General features: G+C 39.7%; 3 protein-coding genes and 5 non-coding genes across 8 annotated transcripts; all 8 read right to left on the bottom strand.

The window, feature by feature from the left end:
* Positions 1-3592: 3592 nt before the first annotated feature.
* Positions 3593-7165, bottom strand: rpl13a (ribosomal protein L13a). Its single transcript, XM_033643638.2, has 7 exons — positions 7049-7165; positions 6284-6356; positions 5933-5998; positions 5613-5714; positions 4479-4564; positions 4229-4288; positions 3593-3847 (listed from the first exon to the last, which is right to left on the bottom strand). The coding sequence occupies exons 1-7, from the start codon at positions 7067-7069 to the stop codon at positions 3638-3640; spliced, it is 618 nt and encodes a 205-aa protein (XP_033499529.1). The 5' UTR covers positions 7070-7165; the 3' UTR covers positions 3593-3637.
* Positions 3999-4074, bottom strand: LOC117267663 (small nucleolar RNA SNORD50). The gene has a single exon (XR_004502592.1). It is a non-coding gene; the product is annotated as a small nucleolar RNA SNORD50 (small nucleolar RNA).
* On the bottom strand, positions 4352-4432 carry LOC117267662 (small nucleolar RNA SNORD34). Its single transcript, XR_004502591.2, has one exon. It is a non-coding gene; the product is annotated as a small nucleolar RNA SNORD34 (small nucleolar RNA).
* On the bottom strand, positions 4805-4880 carry LOC117267664 (small nucleolar RNA SNORD50). The gene has a single exon (XR_004502593.1). It is a non-coding gene; the product is annotated as a small nucleolar RNA SNORD50 (small nucleolar RNA).
* Positions 5807-5886, bottom strand: LOC117267660 (small nucleolar RNA Z195/SNORD33/SNORD32 family). Its single transcript, XR_004502589.1, has one exon. It is a non-coding gene; the product is annotated as a small nucleolar RNA Z195/SNORD33/SNORD32 family (small nucleolar RNA).
* On the bottom strand, positions 6067-6150 carry LOC117267672 (small nucleolar RNA Z195/SNORD33/SNORD32 family). The gene has a single exon (XR_004502600.1). It is a non-coding gene; the product is annotated as a small nucleolar RNA Z195/SNORD33/SNORD32 family (small nucleolar RNA).
* A 2655-nt stretch (positions 7166-9820) lies between the features above and the next one.
* Positions 9821-11285, bottom strand: atp5if1b (ATP synthase inhibitory factor subunit 1b). The gene is made up of 3 exons (XM_033643326.2): positions 11126-11285; positions 10467-10579; positions 9821-10330 (listed from the first exon to the last, which is right to left on the bottom strand). Exons 1-3 carry the CDS (start codon positions 11192-11194, stop codon positions 10189-10191), a joined length of 324 nt encoding a protein of 107 aa, XP_033499217.1. The 5' UTR covers positions 11195-11285; the 3' UTR covers positions 9821-10188.
* A 1395-nt stretch (positions 11286-12680) lies between these two features.
* zmpste24 (zinc metallopeptidase, STE24 homolog) lies at positions 12681-20372 on the bottom strand. Its single transcript, XM_033643325.2, has 9 exons — positions 19927-20372; positions 18275-18421; positions 17970-18173; positions 17325-17477; positions 16522-16663; positions 16147-16322; positions 14371-14475; positions 14096-14239; positions 12681-14006 (listed from the first exon to the last, which is right to left on the bottom strand). Exons 1-9 carry the CDS (start codon positions 20032-20034, stop codon positions 13782-13784), a joined length of 1404 nt encoding a protein of 467 aa, XP_033499216.1. The 5' UTR covers positions 20035-20372; the 3' UTR covers positions 12681-13781.
* Between the last annotated feature and the right edge of the window lie 1051 nt (positions 20373-21423).

Here is a 21423-nt window from a genome sequence, read left to right as displayed (position 1 = left end):
AATTGGGACAACTTACTGTGAGAGGGGTTTATAAGACTCAGCAGATATGGAGATTAACAGTCAACAGTCAAATTATCTCAGAAAGGATTTTTTTTTTTACACATCAGGACAACAAGAGATTAAGTTCTTTGAGTTATATTTTCATCCTGTGCTACTAATCATGTTCTGACCCTTTGGAGAGGTCTCAATGCTCAGGTTGGGAACCACTGTCAAAGACACTTAAACATAAAATGAAACACCAGGTAACACTCCTATTGGACCTTTCAAAGGATAAAATACTGGAATAGTTTACTTCTTAAAGGGACAGTTCACCCTAAAATCAAAAATACATATATTGTCTCTTATCTGTAGTGCTATTTATCCATCTAGATTGTTTTGGTGTGAGTTGCTGTGTGTTGGAGATATCGGCTGTAGAGATGTCTGCCTTCTCTTGGATAAAATGGAACTAGATTGCACTTGGCTTGTGGTGCTCAAAGGGCCAAAAAAATACATTTGAAAACCTCAACAGCAATGTCTCTTTCCAGAAATCATGACCTGGTTACTCAAGATAATCCACAGACCTTGTTGCAGGCAGTTTCATGTAGGAACTATTTTCTTTCGACCAAACTCCACCTACCAGCCGTATCACTGCACAGACAAAAGCATGCATCTAGCACCACCGTGCTAGCTAACATTACAGCTCTGCTGAGGAGGATGCCCATACATTTATAATCATAACTAGATACTGAACTCCAAGATGGCGCCCATTCAATCCTATGGAACTGCTCTCCTGGCACATATGCTGGCTTCCAGGTTTACTTCTGCAGGATGGCCAAGTGTTTCCTGCTCATAGACTTTCCATTGTTCCATTAAAGATTTTCTTTTTGGCTTTTTGCCTCTATTAGAAAGGACAGTCTAAGTGTGAGGGGGGATAGAGGGAGGGATGGCATGCAGCAAGGTGCTGTAGGCTGGAATCAAACCTGCAGCCACTACGGCAAAGTTATTGCCTTTGTGTATCGGACGCCCGCTCTACCCACTAAGCCACCTAGCACCCTGATGTCACAAATTTCATAATAGAAAGAAATGTAATCAACTTTTTTTGTAGTCCGAGGTGTCCTGTCAACAGCTTTACAGGTGACTCTTTCACAAAGGTGGTCTATGGGGAAAGCTTTTTGGGTGGCAGGGCTTCTTGCCACTGCAACACTGTGAGAAATTGAAAGCAAGGACACTTGTGCTATCATAAGCAAGAGCCTCTCATCCATGAGTAGATGCACACTTCCTTCTGCACTGTAAAATGGTTGGTGGGTGTAGTTCAGTAGGGAGAAAGTGCTCACAACAAGGTCTGTGGATTATCTTGAATAACCGGGTCATGATTTCTGGAAAGAGACATTGCTGTTGAGCAAATGTCTATTATTTGGTGCTTTGAGCACCACAAGCTGAGTGCCTTATGGTTTCATCATATTCAAGAGAAGGCAGACATCTCTACTGCCGATATATCCAACACTCAGCAACTCACACCAAAACAATCTGGATTGACAAACAGCCCTGCAGATAAGAGGACAAATATGTGTTTTTGATTTGGGGGTAAACAGTTCCTTTACAATCTAAATGTCCTTCAGATTAAAAAGTGAGAAAAAGAAAAATCACTTGGCTTACAAGGCAGAAAGGTTGTGAATCTGTGCCCTTCACAAGTCATGAAAACCTGCTGCTACTGTAGTTACTGTAGGGTTAGTGGGTCGTCAGAGTCAAAACAGTGAACATATGTTCAGTAAATGCTGTCATCATGTGAAAGCACACAAGTCAGTGCTGATGTGATTAAGTAGATCCATATGACTGATGCTCAATAACATTCATTATCTACTTATTGTGTCAGTCATCTCTTACTGCAGCTCCGTTTGGAGCACCAGTAAAAACAGGGAATGACCTCAGAGTGTGTCCTATTTTAAGTGGAGGAGGTACGGATATGTGGGCAATTCCCATTCATTCCCAGGAGATTCAGTTGTTCCACTGGACGAAAAAAAGCAGCTAAATTGCTTTGGTTATTTTGGGCTACCAATTGTTCTTGAAGAAATCCAATAACCTTTACAGTGAGTGGGATTACCTCCTAAGGAGAATTAGCTGGAATCAACTGTATTTTCTGGAGGGTAATCCTTTAAAACCATATTACTGTACATGTAGTTTAACATCTATGATGTCCATTTCATCAGGACTGTGTTTTTATTATTTTACCCATATTCATTTTAAGCAGGTTCTCAAAGGATTGCTTCATACGTTATGTATTAAGAAAGTACACACTACTGCCTGAACTCCTCGGTGCAGGAGAACAGCGGTAATACCTGTATTATTTTCTTTAATTTCGCTCTTTGGTAATCAAACTCTAAAATCCCTGATTCACTCAAGACTTAGTTCAATTTCATCTTTTATTTATTTCATTTATTTATTTTTAAGGAATACTTTGCAGTGTTTGGTAGTTCTACAACCGATCCCACGTGAATTTTAGTAAAACACTGCCATCTGCTGGTAAAAAGGCCCAACTGCAGTGGAAACAACACTGCATTACATTTTGCCAAAACTCTAGCTCCCCTGAAAAGATTAGACTGTGAGATAAGAGAAATTAGTGAGCATAACATTGGTGTCAATATAACACAGTCCACTGTCTTTACATGTCTTCTCATCTGTGATTTGTAAAATAAAACAGGTAGTAAAAACCATTTCTCATAATCTTATTCTCACGTTTCACTACAGCTGAAGCAGATGGTGAAACAAATGGGAAGCTGAATGACCCGGATGGTAAAATGTTGAGATAAAAAAGGTAATAATGCTCTCTAACCTCTCTGTCTTCAGTTATTTCAAGATACTACTTGGTGAAGGAAATTTCACCTCATACTTCCTTACTATTTCAAATCAGACAATTACATCCTTTAGTGTTAATCCTTTCAGAGACCTTTGAGACTCGGTCATGACGTGTAATATTTCTAAAATGGCAGCTTTCAGTTTAGAATTATTAGTTCCTTATAAATATAGGTATTTGCAGACATCCAAATTCATCATAATCTGGTATTCTTTAATTGTCTGATGCATGAAAGTCATATTCTTCACACTAACTTTCTCCTTCCACACTATTCATGTTATATTTCAGCAAGGGAGAGAAATGCCCCTGGCTTATACAATATGAACCAATTCTCTAGTTTGCCCAGAGAGCAGGAATTTAACATTTTGTTCAGCAGTTTTTCCTGTAACAGAGGCTGTATGCAGTTTTTCCAATTACATGCAAGATAGGTTATAGAACAGTGGCTGAGGTGCTGCAGGGTCTCAAAGTAATGATGTACATTACCGACTGTCAAAAACCTGTCATGGGATTATTATATGCTGTACATATTGATTGCATGACAACTTCCCAACTATAATGCAAGCATATCTAAACTGTCTGCAATCACAATGTGAAAACTAGGCCCAGGTCGCATGCTAATTGCAGCTGCTTACACTGTGGTGTCCCCATTCTTAGATCTGATTTATATCCAACATTACAGCTAGCATCATATTAGTACAATAATTCACTTTATTTCCAATTAAGTGCAATTTCCAGTCTTGAGGAATGAAAAAGTCAATACACTTTCTATAAACATGTATTTATCTTTATTGGCTAGAGACAACCAGCTCAGACAAGGACTCCATATTGTTTCAGAACGTCTGTGTATTTTGCAATTTTGCCCTCGACGTTCTTCTCTGCCTGCTTGGTAAGCTTGACCAGTGTCTTTTTCTTGCTGTAGCGGAGCTTAGCCTTCTCTTTTCTCTTCTCCTCCAGGGTGGCTGTGATTGCCTGGTACTTCCAGCCGACCTCGTGTGCCAGACGCCCGAGGAGGGCGAACTGAGCAGGAAAGAAAAGTCCAAGTCAGTACGTTTCAGTGTATCACAGACATCCTTCTTAAAAATTGAGAAAAGTGGGCACCCCTGTAGCTTTAAACAAAGTGCAAGTTTCCATGTTTTAAGCTTCAATTTGAGGTACAACTCGTCAACTCAACTCAGTAATCAGATCCGAAAAGTTTGACTCATCAAGAGATGATCAGCTTCGGGATAAATTTCTCATCACCGTCAAGTTAGAACTGTTGTTGCAGGTAAACTAAAGCACTTCAATTTGATTTTGTCCATGTTTGTAAATTTCAAAGCCAAGTAAGTTCTACAATGCAAGTCAGAAATGTGACACTGAAATCTAATTTTGTCAGCTCTTAGTCAAATATTCAAGGCTCACCTTGCGAGTGGGCTTCAGACGCACAATCTTGAGAGCAGCTGGAACAACCATGCGCTTCCTCTGTGGAACAAAAGCCAAAATCAGACAAAGAAGACGACAGCAAATCTGAACACTGATAGAAAAGCATGTCTCAGATAGAATTTTTTTTTTTCAGAGTCACTACTCAAACAAGGTAGGTAAGGGATTAATGACATCACAGACAGCAGAGGTAAAGCCACATGTTTGGGCCATGTTAACTGAGATTCATCACCTTGTCATAGGGCGGGGGGATACCGTCGAACACCTTCAGCCTCTCCAGAGCAGCCTGTCCTCTCTTGGTTTTGTGGGGCAGCATGCCTGGATAGCAGAGAATACTAGTAAGTAAAAATGGCTCTTCTTGTTATTTGTTGAACTGTGTATTTGTTTTGTACAGTGAATGTAATGTCCATATCACTTGTCAGTATGAGTTGATTTGAGGGCAAACTGGTTTCCCCACAGGGATTAACAAAGCTAAACCATTATACGGTTTCATTAACAATTGAAGCTGTATCCAAAAGATATTTTTGTCCAAGCACAAATAAATATACGTCCCTACTCAACTCAGCAATCAGATCCGAAAAGTTAGGCTCATCAAGAGATGATCAGCTTCGGGATAAAGTGCTCATCACGGTCAAGTAAGGAACAACTTGTGCCTGGTCAAATTAAGGTTAAGGTCACGCTTCACAAGATTCAACTCACAGGACTCAATTATATTTCAGTCCAACAGTGGATCTTCGAAGGGTTCTTATGAATTATAGTTTAAAGCTACAGTTGGTAACTTCAATGAAAATAACTCATATTTGCTAAAACTTTCACTGTATTCTGAAAGTACATGTGACAGATAATCTGAAAAAGCATCATGTCCTTCCTCCTCTTCTGACTACCTCTACTGGCATTAGGTAGAATCGACTGCAGCGCACCAAAAACCAATCAGTCCTGGAGTCTATAGTGCAACAATAATCATGTCGATCAAACGTTTAACATGGCAGACGAGTCACAAGCTGATTTTACTGCTTAACAGTACGCTAAAATATGTGTAATGAAATCATTCGAGGCAAGAAATGGGAAATAGTCACAAAATCTTGCTTCATACTTGATCAGCGCTGCCAAGGTTTGACCACAGTTCAGGAGCAGTGAGACAGTTTTATTACAGACTCCTCTGCCCTGACTGTTTTCATTTCAATGCAGCAGTGCCCAGTCTACCAACTTAAGTGATAATAAACTCCTCAATTACATATCAATTTCTTAAAGTAAATGCTGTGATATTCTTGCTACATCCTCAGTGCAAGTATTTTTCATCAGCACTGAACTAATTTCATATTCTGGTGAGGAAGTTTCTGTGTACTGAGTAGTGGTGCGTTCTTACCTCTGACAGTCCTCCAGAAGATCCTGCTGGGAGCTCTAAAGTGGTACGGTCCACGAGAGGGGTTGGTGTTCATCCTCTTACGCAGGAAAGCCAGGTACTTCACTATAGAGGGGTACACAATACAGACATCATTCGGACTGTGTTTCAAACAGTTCAAGGTACTAAGCAGTTGCATTACTTTAGTATGTAACGCTGATGTCTCAGATGGTAGTGCATGTAAGTGGTCTCATGGTCATTGAAACTCGAATAATATGGGTAAAACATCATAGACAACAAGCATATCAAAGAAGTTCAACTGAGCAGAGATGTATCCTACTTACGCTTGTTACGGTAGAAGTTGCCGGAGATGTTGATGCCTTCGCATCTCACCACCACTACTTTGTGTCCTGAAAAGAAACAGGCAAGAGTTTAAAATTTGGACATTTAAGAAAAAAAAATCTAGTTAACAATCCGTCTTGTCTCAGATGGTAGTGCATGTGAGTTTTCTCATGGTCGTTAAACTCAAGCAAATGAGGTAAAGGTCATCATCATTGACAGGCTGAAGCAACACAGCAGCTTCTCATTCAAAGGGCTGCTCAAATTTTGAATGTAGTGTTTGTGTGCTTCTACATATGGCTTTAGCATAAACAGTTTTCACATTTTACACAAAAATGTATTTCAGAAACACTTACCTAGCAGAACCTGTTTAGCCACAAGGGCAGCAAGGCGGCCGAGTAGATGGCCCCTGCCATCAAGCAGCAGAACCTGCAGGATTCAAAAAGACAGAGATACAGGTATTTAAAGTTACACCTAAAAATCACACCAGCGTTGGCTCTCATCAACTAGCATGGTAATGTAAAGCAGATGGATGCTTCACTTTAACGTTAATACCGGCCTGATGCTGTTTACATTTTATATTATAGTTAGTCTTAAGTAGAAGCTGCAAGTATTGAACATGTAAAACAATCATCGCAAATTAAAAACGTTTAAGAACTTTGAGAGAACCATTTTCGCCTCCTTGAGCCTTGTAATAACCTGCCACATGTAACTTGCCGACTGCCTTTAGCTTAGCATTAACGTCAAAGCATGACATCTTAATTTAGCCTCAGCTAACATGGATGACCATAAATGTTAAGACCCTAGTGTAATAATCTATTAAGTTACTAAATTTCCGCGTACGTTACCCAAACTTGCACATAATCATAACCCTGGTTTAAGCTAGCAAGCTAACGGCGTTGACTCGTCAGGGAAGCTGCCATGATGAAGGCATGTCCACTCAGCTACCGCTCACTGCCTCAAACATGTTTTAAAAACAAGTCTTAACAGTAACACCGGACAAAGCAACGACAACACCAAGGAGTCCCATAGATATCGCCTTCATGTTAACTATAAAATACCGGAATTAACTTCCACTAAACAGCAAAAAAAGACATTATAATTCCGCAGCGGCTGCCCACCTTATTGAACCGGTCCGCCATGATGAGCGAAAAGAAAGACGCACGGGGCTGCTCGTGGTAAAAGGCAGGGGCAGGCGGAAGTGACGTTTTTTATATTTCTTTCTCGTGGGAAGTGTGTTCAAATGTTCCAGCGACGCTGTTGCATGGAGGGAGAATTTTAGTTTTTAAATACTTTTTTTTTTTTACTTTCCTCCTCTGAAAGTTGTGTTGTCAGATTTAAATCTAAATCTTTAATTAAAGCTCAGTCTTCTGCTTGCTATTATTGGAGAATATTAATACATATGTTCACCTAACTGCACCATCTTGCTGTTTTATGCTTTTAAGGGACAGCACTCTACTGATAAGGGGTGCAACTTTGTATTATGTTTGTTTTCTGAATCTTGACCCTCCTTGAAGCTACAAATATTTTTCCTGGAGCCTTCCTGGGTGACCTGTGGAAAATGTATGACCCTCCCTCCACAATAAAGGCAAGGCAAGGCAAGGCAAGTTTATTTGTAGAGCACAATTCGTACACAAAGTAATTCAAAGTGCTTTACAGAACAAGAAAATGCATTAAAATCACAATACAAAATAAAAACATAAATAATCATTATAAAATGAACTTTAAAAGAGAAGAGTGCAGATAAGATCCTTTCAGTCATATGCACAGTGAAATAGAGCTGTTTTGAGCCTAGATTTGAACATTGTCAGAGTAGAGGCCTGTCTCACATCTTCAGAAAGACTGTTCCAGATTTTAGCTGCATAAAACTGGAATCCTGATTCCCCATGTTTAGTCCTGACTCTGGGCACCAGCAGGAGGCCGGTCCCTGAGGTCCTCAGAGTCCGAGATGGTTCATATGGCACTAACATGTCAGAGATGTACTTTGGTGCTAGGCCGTGGAGAGACTTGTACACAAGCAGAGCTGCTTTAAAGTCTATTCTCTGAGCCACAGGAAGCCAGTGTAGAGACCTGAGCGCAGGACTAATGTGCTCATACTTCCTGGTTCTGGTCAGGACTTGAGCAGCAGCATTCTGGATGTACTGGAGCTGTCTTACGGCCCGTTTGGAGAGGCCAGTGAGCAGGCCGTTACAGTAGTCTAACCTACTAGAGACAAATGCATGGATCAGTCTCTCCAAGTCAGGTTTAGACACTATACTTTTGATTTTGGCAATGTTTTTAGATGGTAAAAAGCTGCTGATGTTATTGATTTGATGTGGTTGTTAAAGTTCAAGTCTGAGTCCATTATTACCCCGAGATTTCTAACCTGATTTGTAGGTTTTAGAGAGAGAGACTGGAGGTAACTGCTGACACTTGCTCTTTGTTTCTGTGGACCAAATACGATGACTTCAGTCTTGTCTGAATTTAGCTGGAGAAAGTTGTTTTGCATCCACACACTGACCATAAATAGGCCCTAACCCTATATTTGCATCCACACACTGACCATAAATAGGCCCTAACCCTTTGATGGCCGACATATAAAAACTGAAAGCAAATTCCTAGGATTGAAATGAATAAGTTTTTCATTATTTACATGCATGCAAGAGCACAGAATTTTTATTATTTTTCTTTAACAGGGTTAGTGCAAACTTTTTATTTTTGGCAAATTGTAAAGGAGACGTAGAATGAAGTGATTCTGATTAAAACAACACTTACCTTTCTGGAAATTTTATGCTTTTCTTTGTTTAGGTTAAAATGCAATAAATAAGCTGATGGCACACTAAAATGTGAGTGAATTCCACCAGAGATAAAAACTCATAATTGTACCATTCTCATATGGTTCTAAGAAAACTCCGACCGATCATTGCATTCGGCCCGAGCCGAAGAGTTGCAGGAGAAGGGGGATGGGACTTTGGAGAGAGGCGGGAGTTGTGGATGTTCAATTTTTTTCTAAATGCTGTGTGAAATGCAAGAAAGGTAAGAGCTGCTTTAAATAACATGATTTTAAGCTTAGATTTGGTTGTGTTTCCTGCTATTGGCTGAGCATGATGTGTTCAAGAAGCGTCAGAAATTCTAAAAGCCAGAGATAATTTCTGTTTTTACAGTTTCTGACTATGAGGAAATGCTGTGATATGGGCTTTTTCAAATGGGGCTCAGGTGGTATTTAAAATAATTAATAATTTATAATAATAATAAAATTAATAATAATCTAAAATAAAAACTAAATTCCCTCCCAAGTGCTTTAAAAAAACATTTAACATGGCTCCAATTATGCACCACCATTCCCTCTCATACGTAACAAACAGTCCCTAATCACCTAGTCATTTTTAAGCAATTTTAACTCTTATGTTGAATTGAGGGAAAGCTATGTTGGTGTGTACAATGTCACTCTGTGCTCATGTATTTAGAGGTAACGCCCACTAGAGTTGTCTGATTTGTTTTAGTTTGGAAATCCACTTGTTTGGGGATATGCACCATGAAAACACATCAACTGAACTGATGAGGGCCTTAAAGAGCAACTTGACACACAATCACAAACTATATTTAAACCCAGTGCTGTGTCAAAATTTGGTGCATATTCCTCATATTTCTAATGTCAGTGCTTATATATATTTTTTTTTACAATAATTCAAATCACATTGATGAAGTGCTTTCTCAGGTAATATTTTTACCTTTTCATATCAAAGATGCTTGCTTTGTCTGACAAACAGTCCAAAAATGTAAAGGTATGAAATGTGCCTCAACATGAAACTGTAAAAAGCAGCAAATCCCCACATGTGAGAAGCTGACATTAGAGAATGTTTGGTAGGTTTCCATAATAAATTACTAAAAAGACTAAAAGATAGAGCTACTGGTGCCATTTACAATACAATTTATTTAAACATCACACAGGAAGAAAAATAGGTGTTATGTGAAGCAGCGTTAAAGATATCTAGGTTTCTCCACTTTGGCCGTTTGCCTGCACATAGAGCACAGTGACTGACTACAAAAAAGGGGAGAGGGTGGAAAAAGTTGTACAACTTGTGTCACAGCATGCCATGGAAACAATCATCATTTTAAAAGCTTTAAGTTTTAATAACCTTCGTGCATTTACAGAACAATCACGCACACATTCAAGACTGGCCTGCTGACACAGTGCATGCAGCAATCTGAGTGATTAGTGAAGCTGTCGGGCTGGGATGGTGAGAAAACTGGAACTTTTTTATTTATTGGAAAGTTTGGCTCAGTCGTCGTGCTTCAGCTTCCTGATCTTTCCCTTGTGGCGGTCGATCTCGCGCTGCAGACGCTCAATCTCCTTTTTGTGATGTTCGATTTCCTCTTGGTGATGCTGCCTCAGTGCAGCCAGCTGCTCCTGCTCCTTACGCCTTGTGTGCAGATGGACAGATAAGGTGGTGGGTGAACAAACAGAAAGAAATTAGGACTGTAAGGCAGCATCACTGAGAAAGACATAGTACAGCTAACTGTCCACATGTGGTTGCTGTAAAGGGAATAAATGCACACCTGAAGTACAGCTCCTCCTCAGCAGCCTGCCTCTTCCCCAGTGCACCACCTGCCTCTCTGATGGACCCTCCACCGCCACCACCTTTTCCTGCACCTTTACCCAGCTCGCCCAGCTAAGACAGGGCATGGAGATAAATGATTAGTGCAAACATTCAAAGACAAATACAAGCATTGTTAATGCTTTGTGTGCAGACATTCCTTTAAGAGACAGTGGCTTCAAATTACAGTTTCAAAGTTAATTCCTCCCTTGGGTTTCACTATCAAGTCTTATCTGTGTGGTGTTAAGCACCCTATGAAATTCACCCTATTCTGAAGGTCAGGTGTTTCAGGAAGGAGTGCAACAGAATTCCTTGTTTGCAGTGTTACCATAACGTTTTGGGGAAAAGACCAGAAACTGTTTGTGCAACAAATTATTTAGAGGCTTGATATGATTTAAGTGAAACATAAAGTGCTGCATTGCTGTTAATATGTCCCTAAAATGGATTTGGTGCAAAGTTCCTCTGACCTATAATCATGTGGCCAACAACCGTTGACCTACTAATTGTCAGACAAGCTTTCAGTTAGCCAAAATTATTAAGCTAATTAATTTACACACAGCGGTGTAACAGTCACAAAAGCAGCGTGTTAATGGAGTAACGTGTTTCCAGGACGCATTTTACCTGGTCGGATGACATTCGCAGCTGTGAGGTGACAAAAGTCCTGATGCTAGGCCTCAGCAGCCTCGCCATAGTTGATTCTCACGTGAAAACAACACTGACAGCAGTACGTGCCCTTGTCCTCAAAATACGCCACTGGACGGCGCCATTATTGGCCAGACAGGGTGAGTAATGTCGCTACGTCACGTTAGTTTAATGAGGAACACATAGAAATAACAACTCATTTATTAATATACAGTACGACAGCTATTGTGTTTTTAATACACGACACAAGTGATTAAATATAGCGTGTAGGAAAAAAATACCGTCTGCCATTTTAGAAATGGTTTGGTCTTGAATGTGGTCAGCGTGATATCACCGCACGTTCACTACGTGACTGCTGATATTATGATGACATCTGATATGTTTGATTTTTTGATTTATTACCGACGAGATTTTGTATATTTAAGTTTTCTTAAAAGAATTCAAGTTAAATATTAAATCTATTTAATCCTGTGTTCAAAAAATAAGTCTATAACACTCAATTTGTTCATTTTAATTTAAATAATTTGCTCCTTGTTCCTTATTTTATACCTAATATTTATAATTGTGATTTTTGTTTAGTCATTTTATTAGCTTTTATTGTATATTACAGAATTGTTCGATTTCATTATCTATGGATATATTGCTGCTTGTTTTTTCAAGGTGTCCTTGAGTTGTGAAAGGTGCCTATAAATAAAATGCGTTATTATAATAATTATTATTATTATCTATTATTATTATTATTAAACTTATCTTTGTCTGCTATACCCCCTTGCTGCTGCTCATTTTTCTACATTATTTAAATAGCTATCATGGACTATTTACTTTTATTTTTTGTTTTGTTTGTCCTTTATATATTTTTTAAAATTTATAATTATAATTTTATTTTTTTATTCATTTTTTAAATAACATAAACATATAAAGTTAAAATAATAATGTAAATCATTTGTCATAGTATAGTATGTTGAAAAAAGTCATAGTATAGTATGTCGATAAAGGTGCTAAAAAAGTCATAGTATACATTCCTTTTTAAATAATTTAATTTTCAAATAAAGTTAAAAAGTAATTAAAAAAAAAGTTAGAGAAACCTTTCCAGATTAAAAAAAAATCTTTAGCTTAAATTGCAAAAAATTAAACATGAAAAAGCTACAATGGATTAATTGAAAATAATTTAAATCTATAGTTGTAAGATAGTCCTCAGGAAAGTCTTACAACATGTATACACAAAAATGAGTTATCAAATACAAAAAGAAAGAACTAAAACCATGACATATTACTGAAAGCTGTTAAACTAAGACCTAAGTAATAATTTTTGGGGAGTTTTTCCTTATCCGCTGCGAGGGTCCAAAGGACAGAGGGATGTCGTATGCTGTAAAGCCCTGTGAGGCAAATTGTGATTTGTGATTTTGGGCTTTATAAATAAAATTGATTGATTGATTGAATAAAAGATGCAACTATACTTTGTCAAACACAATCTTACTTTTTACTCGTCATTTTTTATCTTTATTTAACTAAACAAAACCATGAAACATATGGAATGCTTTGAAGGATTTTATTCAATGCAGCAAAAAGAAAGTACACAGTCCCCTCGCTGAACAAACCAAACACTGGCTTATGTGGTGAAAGGGACCTTGCAGACCCCCTTCCCCAAGTCCCCCTATAAATACTCTGCTTGCCAGGCAACTCTGGGCTCACTCCGTCCCAAAACCAAGAGAAGAAACTAAGAAACACAGCATCAACTTAAAATTTCAAACCACATTCAACATTTTTTTCACAATTCACATCATACGCCATTACTCTACTCATTAAAGTTACATATGTACAGGTATGGTTGGAACCTCGCCGACAAGCAAGTGCTTTAGAAAAAAATAAAACAAGATCCCCCCCAGTGCGTGTAAAAAAATCGAACCTAATTTTGAATGAAATTTTCTGCACTGGTTTGTTCATAATGTGTCCATTATGGGAACAAAACCAGAGATAATTAGAGGCACTCACACTTTGTCACTGTGATAAAGCATCTACATAGCTCCTCTTGCAAAAAACTGAGAATCTGAGTTGATGACTAGATTGTTTTCACTCTTGAGCTGGCCTGGAGATCATTTCTAAAGAAGCAAAAGTTGCACTTGAGAGACAAATCAAATTCTGGCCTGTGTATCTGCAAAAAGCACTGTAAAGCCGGTATTCAGGTTTCAAAATCACATGGTTTCAATACTTTTGTTCTTTATAGTCAAAAAGGAAAATAATCCGATTGTAGAGAAATAAATAAGTTCAAAACTATACCTCGAGGTCAATCTGTAAATGTGATCTGTGCTTTGACAACAGCTTTTGCTAAACACACATTGCCCAGATGTATTGCTCTCTACAAGTGCATATTAGGTGTCTCTAGAGAAACAGCGGAGACTTCAGTTCAGGCTTTTTTAGGCTGGCTTGTGCTGATATGTTTTGGTTCTGTTTAAAACAAAGTTTCAAAGGGAAAAAATAGAAAGTATGTCAAGGAGAGGAATGACTAAAAGAAAATAAAACAAGATGAAAGGGGGGCGGACAGGTAGAAAAAGGCCAGGGTGCATCACAGGGCCAGGAGCGGTTTGCGGAGGCCCTTCGGAGGAGGCAGCGGTCGCGCCTCCCCCCTCCAGCCCCGTCAGTCCTGCTTGATGCTGCCCAGTGCTCTGAGGCGCTCCAGGAGGGGAGGGTGGGAATAGTGCCACATGGAGAACAACCAGTCAGCCACGGGGAAGCCCAGGTTGTCCTTGTTGAGCTTGATGAGGGCGGAGTAGAGCTCAGAGGCTTTGCCCATGCCGCGTGCAAAAGCATCTGCTTGGAACTCAAACCTGCGACTCAGGACCGTCAGACAGAAGGAGAGCAGCTGCAAAGACAAAATATATATCAATCGGAATTGTGGGAACGCCTGGAGCAAAATAACAAACAATAAATAACGACCAATCACATACTCACCTCATTGTACGGGGAGAAGATGAACTGGAAGATAATCATCAAGCCTATTAATGTGGGCTGGCTGTCATTGAAGCCAAAAGCTACAAACAGCTCCTTGCGTCCAATCAGAACAGCAAACAGGGAGAAGCACAGGAAGGAGTTCATCTGCAGAGAGAACAGATGTTATTTGCATATCAACTTGCATCTGAACATTTGCATCTGACTATGTGTGATCAGGCCAACTTTGTTCTGGTGTTTTGAACATTGAGTGAAGACTCAAGGAGAGACTGTATCACCTGACTGATGACGATATTCTTGACAGTGTGGCCAAGCTTCCAGTGGCCAAGCTCATGACCCAGGACTGCAAGGATCTCTGGGTTGTTACATCCTTGTTTCTTGTTCTGTAAGAGAGAACAACATCGTTGAATTTCACAAAGAGACAATACAAAAACAATCGTATAACAGCCAGGTCACAGGGATCACCACAACAGCCAGAACATTAACCGTTGTGTGTGCTGTTGACTCTCAAGCCTTCCCTGTTCACTCACTACAAGTTTGATAGAAATATTGCTCGATGATCAATAATGTCCTCCTGGGCTAGAGCTTCTGGCCCTTGAGGTGAACAGATTATATGAGTGTTAATTCTATTTATGAATTTATCACTATTGTATTTCCAGGTTCTGACATGTGAAAGTTCCTCTCCTAGCATTGATTAAACCCCTAAAAATCACCTCTGTATTTCAGAGTTTTTTTTCCATAAAAAATCTCTCCATGCCAAAAATGGCTTAAATGTAACTCTACACGTTGAGAATACCTGCTCACCTTCCACTCTGCTCATTGCTTTCTACAACTTTAGAAAGTTGTAAGAAACGTTAAGCTTGGCTAAGTTATTGTTAACTTTGTTTGCAATACCAATATGCAGCTACACATGGCTCTGATACCCCTCACTTCCCCTCATAGTGTTATGCTGACGATATAGAAAGCCCCTCCCTGCCAGCCGACAGGATTGGTTTCTTATGTTTGTGTGAGGTTTAAAAATCCTAGAAGTCAGAATCCATGTTTTTGAGTCTGTCAGTGGTACGCTGCAGATCCAAGGCAGAAATGCTCAGCCATGGCATTGACTGCTTATTTCGCTCATGTCTTGTAGCAAATGATAAACACCATATGGACATGTTAACAAAGTTTAAAAACTTGATTTTCATTGGAAGGGATCTTTAAATTACTTTAAATTCAAGGAATTATGATGAGGTTAAAACATGTGAAATCTGGTGAAAAATGTGGTCAATACTATTGGAGGTTACAGAGGGCACTTTCACTTAAAATACAGTCAAGTCAGTGATGATTTTTGGATGGAGAAGTCCAAAGACATGATGCATGTTGATTCATTTGAGCGCTGTTTTGCAAAGTCAAGTACTGTCAAGGAAAACCTGCGATGCATTTAAGTCAAAGAGCCACACAAACCTTTTCAAGGCCAGTAAGGGGTCGAACATAATGCTGTTTGTTGCGCCCTCAAATCCATTGATTTCAATGTAGACGCACAGCATGCACGCTCAAACACTAGAGCAAAGTGCACTTGTTCCCAAGCGCCTATTTTTTAAAGTGCAGCGGCTGCACTCGGAGATAAACTGAGTTAAACTTTTGGAATGCAGCAGTGCACACCATGTCATGTGACAGGGAATAACCAATCACAGCTGACAGATATCTCTCCCTCCTTCCATAAATATCAGTCTGTGATAAATATGGAGAAATCGTTGATCATTTTAGTGCAGAGCTATCAGAGCTTTATATCTGTCACACGGACAATATTTTAGGCCTACACACTTAAAAAGATCAGCTCCACACTCAGGATTTCATGTAAGAAGGCTATGATGCGGTGCTTGTTATGTTTGCCTGGCAACTTCAGACCCAGTGTTTCTCTGCGCTCTTGAAAGTTGGCACAGAAAAAGCACACTGCGTCCAAACTCCTATTTTCCAGGTGGTTAGAGACATGGCATGTGTATAGCCCCTACGGAGCCCTGGGTAGTAATGAGTGCAATCAAGACTTTTCTGAATAAAGTTTATGGCTTTGTGACCTTTGGCTTGGCTTTTGATTCACCGGCTGTGTCATCGCTCTCTGGCTGCTCGGGCTGCGGCTCTCCAGACTTGTTCAGGGGCGAGTAGTCCTCCAGCAGAGTGTCGAACAGCACGATGCGTTTGTTCTTGAAGAACCCATAGAAGTAGGCGTTGCTGTGTGACGAACGCTTGGAGCCTGTAAGTATGGAGAACATTCAAGACAGTTTAAGAGCAGTGAATCTACAACCAACATGTAGAAATATTCAACATCTCTCTGAAACTTAAATACATAATATGATAATGACAAGATGCCAAACAAGAACATGAAACTTTGATGATTTAACAGGCATATGGCTCCAGGTGTAAGCACTCTGGATTAAGTGGTATAAGCTTACCTTCAACAACATAAACCTTGGTGAGGGGGAAGCTTATACTCTTAGCCATGGCCTCAATGTCCGACTTCAGCTCTCCTTCAGGCAACGGGGTGAACTTGTCAAACAGGGGAGCGATGTAGTCAGCATAGATCGTTACCAGTACCTGAAAACACAGGAGGAGAGGAGATGAATTATGATGAATAAACAACCAGTCGAAGTGTAACTACAGAGCATAGACTGTATATAAACATGGACAACCCTCTTCCACTTCCTTCCACAGTATAGTAGCGAGTTCCTGCCCATACACCGGTCCAACCAATTGCGAGCAGCACCACTGATCGGCACATGAGCACAGTGATGGACACACACAGCTGTCAATCATGAAGTAAACCTCCTTCTTATAGCATCAAATAACTAGTTATAGCCAAACTTATTAGAATAATGAACACTTGGATATACAGCAGTGTTATAAGAACTACCTAAAATGACAAAAACTGTCATAGGGAAAATTTACTTGACGTGTACTGTCTACTGATTTTTTTAGCTCGGCTTGTGTCTCATTTGCTAACATGGAGGGAGTGGGGTTTAAAACCTATATTGCAGCCAGCCACCAGGGGGCGATCAAGATGTTCTGGCTTCACTTTTGAGAAGCTGTCATGTCATCCATCTTTATATACAGTCCTACAGAGTGACTACGTGCTGCTTTTGAGTTACCTTCTATTTACCAGACTAACTACACATCCCTTTATTATGCAAAGAGGCCTTTTCTCTACTTTTCTTCTTCTTCACTTATTAACAGCTGACAGGGTGAATGCAGCACTGACCAGAGAAACAGCCAGGGTGAAAAGCCAGGCGTAGATGAAAAAGTAGTCTCCACCAATCTTGATGATGTACAGGAGCAGCGAGGTGACAGGCAGGAGGATACACTGGGTCACGATAAATTTCTTCACGGCATCCTTAAGGAAGAACCCCAACGTCTGAGAGGAAGACAGGACATTAATAAGACAATGGTGGATGACAGAAAAAAATGTGTGGAAGTGGCTTGGGTCTTAAACTGGTGCTCTTTTAAATATCAAATAATCACACTAGACTTCGGATGTGGCCGTAGAAAGTTTGTAGTTCAGTTTACAGATAAAGCTGCTGTGGTCTGCTTGAATTCATATCAGCTGCAACAGATTCTAATGGTGACAAACATTCACAGTGAAAAATGATAAGGCCCCATAGCATAATTTTATCTTTGTCCATCTGCATGCTTTTTATGTTTGTAATAGTTGCCAAAATACAGCTAAATACAGAACTTCCACTGCAGCTTCTGAGCTTATAAGAGGGTGATAGTTTGAAAAGTCATTGTAACAGTCATGAAATCAAGCTGATCACAGCTGCTGCTCTTCCTGAGGAAGGAAACTACTAACATTTAAAACGGCCACATTTCAGGTCTGCAGAGTTTGAGTGCTGTTCAGTCAGTGTACCTGCTGGTTAAATCCATGCTTCTCCTCAATGACAAATGTGTTGTACACACTCCAGGGAAGTCCAGTGAAGGCGCTGAACAGCGTGGCAAGCATCAGAAACGCAAGCGACTGGGTGATCTCGTACTCTGAATCAAATCCGAAGCGAGCTGTCACAGAACCAGCGACGCCCCACAGGAATGGGATTCCACCCAGGAGCAAGATCAACTGAAAAGTTGTGAACATAACACAAACATCCTCAGTAACTAGACTGATTGTGAACACACAAGTCTATGAATCTATGGCTTTTCATTTACTAGTTGTCTTACCGTCCCTTCAGTCTCAGAATAGAGTCCAGACCAAAAGCTGAAGTTGCTTTTATCCAGCTGATAAAGACGAGACTTCTCAAATGTTTCAGAATCCATGATCTTCCCGAGTTCGTGTGGCACATGTGTTGTTGTTCTGTATATCCTCCTCTGTGGAGGGGAAGTTCATTATAATGTTAGCACATGCTACAAATTAATATCTGATTTTATTTTTAATCTTTTGTGGTTTTTTTGTGCAGATGTATGCTCCAGAAAGCACACATTTAATCTATTTGTGTATACATTTCCAAGATCTAGCTCCCACTTCTAACTTACCAACACATACAATTATGTTTTGAATTGCTTACTTTCTTTGATGGTTTGTTTGTTTTAGGGTTTACAGCAATCAGCTACAACATTAAAACCACCGACAAGTGAATAACGCTGATCATGTTGTTACAATGCAGTGTTTTTGCTGAGAAACCTTGGGTGTTGGCATTCATGTGGATGCCACTTGACACGCACCATCCACCCTAGATTTAGTATACCCCCTCATGGCAGGTACTCCCCTCCAGCAGGAAAATGCACCATGGCAAAAACTGCCCAGGAATGGCCCGAGGAACGTGACAAGGATCTAAAGGAGTCAACCTGGCCTTCAAAATTCCAAGACACCGATCCCAATGAAAATCAGTGTGGCATCAGGGGATGGGGTGGTATAGGGTAGTGCCGTTGCCATGAGGAGGTGTACTTTGTCTGCAGCTGTGTTTTGGTAGGTGGTGTGTGTTAGGCGGCATTCATATGAATACCAAGAGAACCAGAGGTTTCCAAGCAGAACATTGCATTGTAACAAGGAGATTAAATCACTTCACCTGTCAGTGGTTTTAATGTTGTAGCTGATAAATGTATTTCCCTCTAAAATGACTTATCAACACAGTAGCAACTTTTATAACACACTCAATTAAGCATAATACAAATATATAATAATGCCTTTTTCACTTTATCAAATTGTACTCGTTCTGCTTCTCTGTTTATGCTGTCAAATAAAACTACATTGTTAACACACTCATTTACACTCTTGATCAGCCTGAATCACGTTTTTGCCACAATATCCTGTTTTAAGGGGAAGTACAACAACTCAGCAAACTGCTCCAAAAGATGCCATTGCACTGAGACTTTATATATGTGCTTAGATGTTACACTAATCACAAAGTATGGAGCTTTATGTTTGTTTTAATAGTTATTGTATTATAAGCATAGATGTCTGCCAGCATCTTTGAACTGACTCCCAACACAAATTTGATATAAACTGAGGTGAAAAATAGCCAAACTTGTTTTTTAAGAACTTTGTGAAGAGGAAATGTTATTCAGGTTTCATAGTTCCACCAAGTGAAAACATCGAACAGTAAATGCATCAATAACAACCTGAAAATGTATACATTTAGCTTTTATAAACACAGTGTGTACATTTGTACAGGTTCATGAGTACATGTAAATAATGTCACACCTGGAGGGTACAAAACTAGTACATTGACTCTTCAGTTTGCAAGAAAATAAAACAAAAAATTACATTATTTCAGTCACCACATGTTGCTAGCTTCGTTAATGACTGAAATCGATTTTCCCTCATTAAACACATTTAGCAACAAAGCAGGAACTTTGACAAAAGCTGAACTTACCTGTCTGTAAGAAAGATATGCCTCCCATAGATACACCGTCCACGAAAACCCCAACACAGCATAAAATATCTGCTTCTCCACCGGGAGGTCAAATATACTTTCAACCATCTTTGCTCTGTTTTTGGTCTATGTTGTCGGAGCAGTGCTCACTAGCTCGCAGGCTAGCGGTAATGTTAACGTTACCTAGCCTGACTGGTAGTTTTAGGCTAGCGGCTACTTAGCTTCCACTCAACACACAAACAAACAGACAACACTTTAAAGCTGAATAAAGGGAACAACGTCCCCACGTTAAATCGACGGATACCGACTAAAAAATGTCAACTCGAAAGGCTCTGAGTCCAGTTTCCATTCCTAAGTCCAGGCTTTTACAGCTAATATCTTTCCATTCATGCAAGATGTGATTCCAACGGCTGGGTGTTGCAACAAATTCTGCCCCCGTCGAAACAACGGCTGCGGTAACTTCGGTTCCGCGGCTGATTTATTTCAGTTGGGAGGAACTTTTTGAAGTCAACGACTAATTTGTAAGTTAAACACGTCTTAATACACACTCCTACGAGCATATACCACAAATATGATTTAGTTTGAAACATGGCATGGCTTTTACTCTCTGTTTGTCTTAATCCAAACGTTTGAAGACGTTATCAGTCGCTAAATGATCGAAAATTAAATGGAGTCTGGCTAAATGAGTAAGAGCAGTGTTTAAGATCATGTCATGTCAGTGTACTTGAAAGTGGCAGTCCCTGTATTTCTCTAATGCTTCTTTAAAGATTATTATCATTCCCAGAAAACAGTATTTGCAAAAGACAGATGCTGCTACTCAGGGAAAAATTCACCCTGTGAGGGGCGCTAGGGTCCTCACACCTCTGGAGAAGCTGTGCCACACCCAGTGTATGCACAATACCTGTGAAAAATGTCCAGTGAAGTGATGTGCAAAAGGTTACCTAGTGTATATCTCTAAAAGGAGAGCCACTCTAAACATATGTGATAGACACAGACATTCACATCTTTCACCTGGTGTTAAACAATGCAGATTAGAGCTGCACAGTGATTTACACTATTATCAAAATCGCAATGGGGCCAAGTGCAGTATCCAAATTGCAGGAGATGCACAAAATGCCATTATAAATTAAGTACTGAGGCTCCACAGGGATGCCCTGACCTACAAGTCATATTCCAGATGTTGATACAAAAGCCCAGCAAAAATCACATCATTTTTGTTGGTTTTTTTTTTTGAAAATGAAAATCACAATATCTGTCAAAACAATCCCAACATGATTTTTGTCTGCATATTTTGCAGCTGTACTGCAGACGATGTGAAATCAATCTGACCAAAATCATGACCAGCTGAAGATGTCTGGAGGCCCCAGGGGGAAAAAAGCAGCTGGTTCTTCCCACTCTTTGTGCAGTGTCTTTAGTATTCTTATGCTGTAATATTGCATGGCTCCAGGTTTTATGTCATTTTAACTCATCACAATTGTTGGACAATGTGTACCACAG

The sequence above is a fragment of the Epinephelus lanceolatus genome, chromosome 15 (assembly GCF_041903045.1).
Source record: "Epinephelus lanceolatus isolate andai-2023 chromosome 15, ASM4190304v1, whole genome shotgun sequence".
NCBI classification, from domain to species: Eukaryota; Metazoa; Chordata; class Actinopteri; order Perciformes; family Serranidae; genus Epinephelus; species Epinephelus lanceolatus.
The sequence above is the reverse complement of the archived record's forward strand: the minus strand, read 5'-3'. Positions and strand labels throughout refer to the sequence as shown.

Bases quoted from the DNA above. Each gene is read 5' to 3' on its own strand.
- rpl13a (XM_033643638.2), bottom strand. From the start codon at position 7,069: ATGGCGGACCGGTTCAATAAG. The intron at 6,357-7,048 runs GTGGGCAGCCGC...TGAATCCTGCAG, and splicing joins TGGCGGACCGGTTCAATAAG to GTTCTGCTGCTTGATGGCAG. The intron at 5,999-6,283 runs GTAAGTGTTTCT...GTTTCTTTTCAG, and splicing joins GGCTAAACAGGTTCTGCTAG to GACACAAAGTAGTGGTGGTG.
- zmpste24 (XM_033643325.2), bottom strand. From the start codon at position 20,034: ATGGTTGAAAGTATATTTGACCTCCCGGTGGAGAAGCAGATATTTTAT. The intron at 18,422-19,926 runs GTAAGTTCAGCT...TCCCCTCCACAG, and splicing joins CATATCTTTCTTACAGACAG to AGGAGGATATACAGAACAAC. The intron at 18,174-18,274 runs GTAAGACAACTA...ACAACTTTTCAG, and splicing joins ATTCTGAGACTGAAGGGACG to TTGATCTTGCTCCTGGGTGG.
- atp5if1b (XM_033643326.2), bottom strand. From the start codon at position 11,194: ATGGCGAGGCTGCTGAGGCCTAGCATCAGGACTTTTGTCACCTCACAG. The intron at 10,580-11,125 runs GTAAAATGCGTC...GCCCTGTCTTAG, and splicing joins TGCGAATGTCATCCGACCAG to CTGGGCGAGCTGGGTAAAGG. The intron at 10,331-10,466 runs GTGTGCATTTAT...TCTGCACACAAG, and splicing joins GAGGAGGAGCTGTACTTCAG to GCGTAAGGAGCAGGAGCAGC.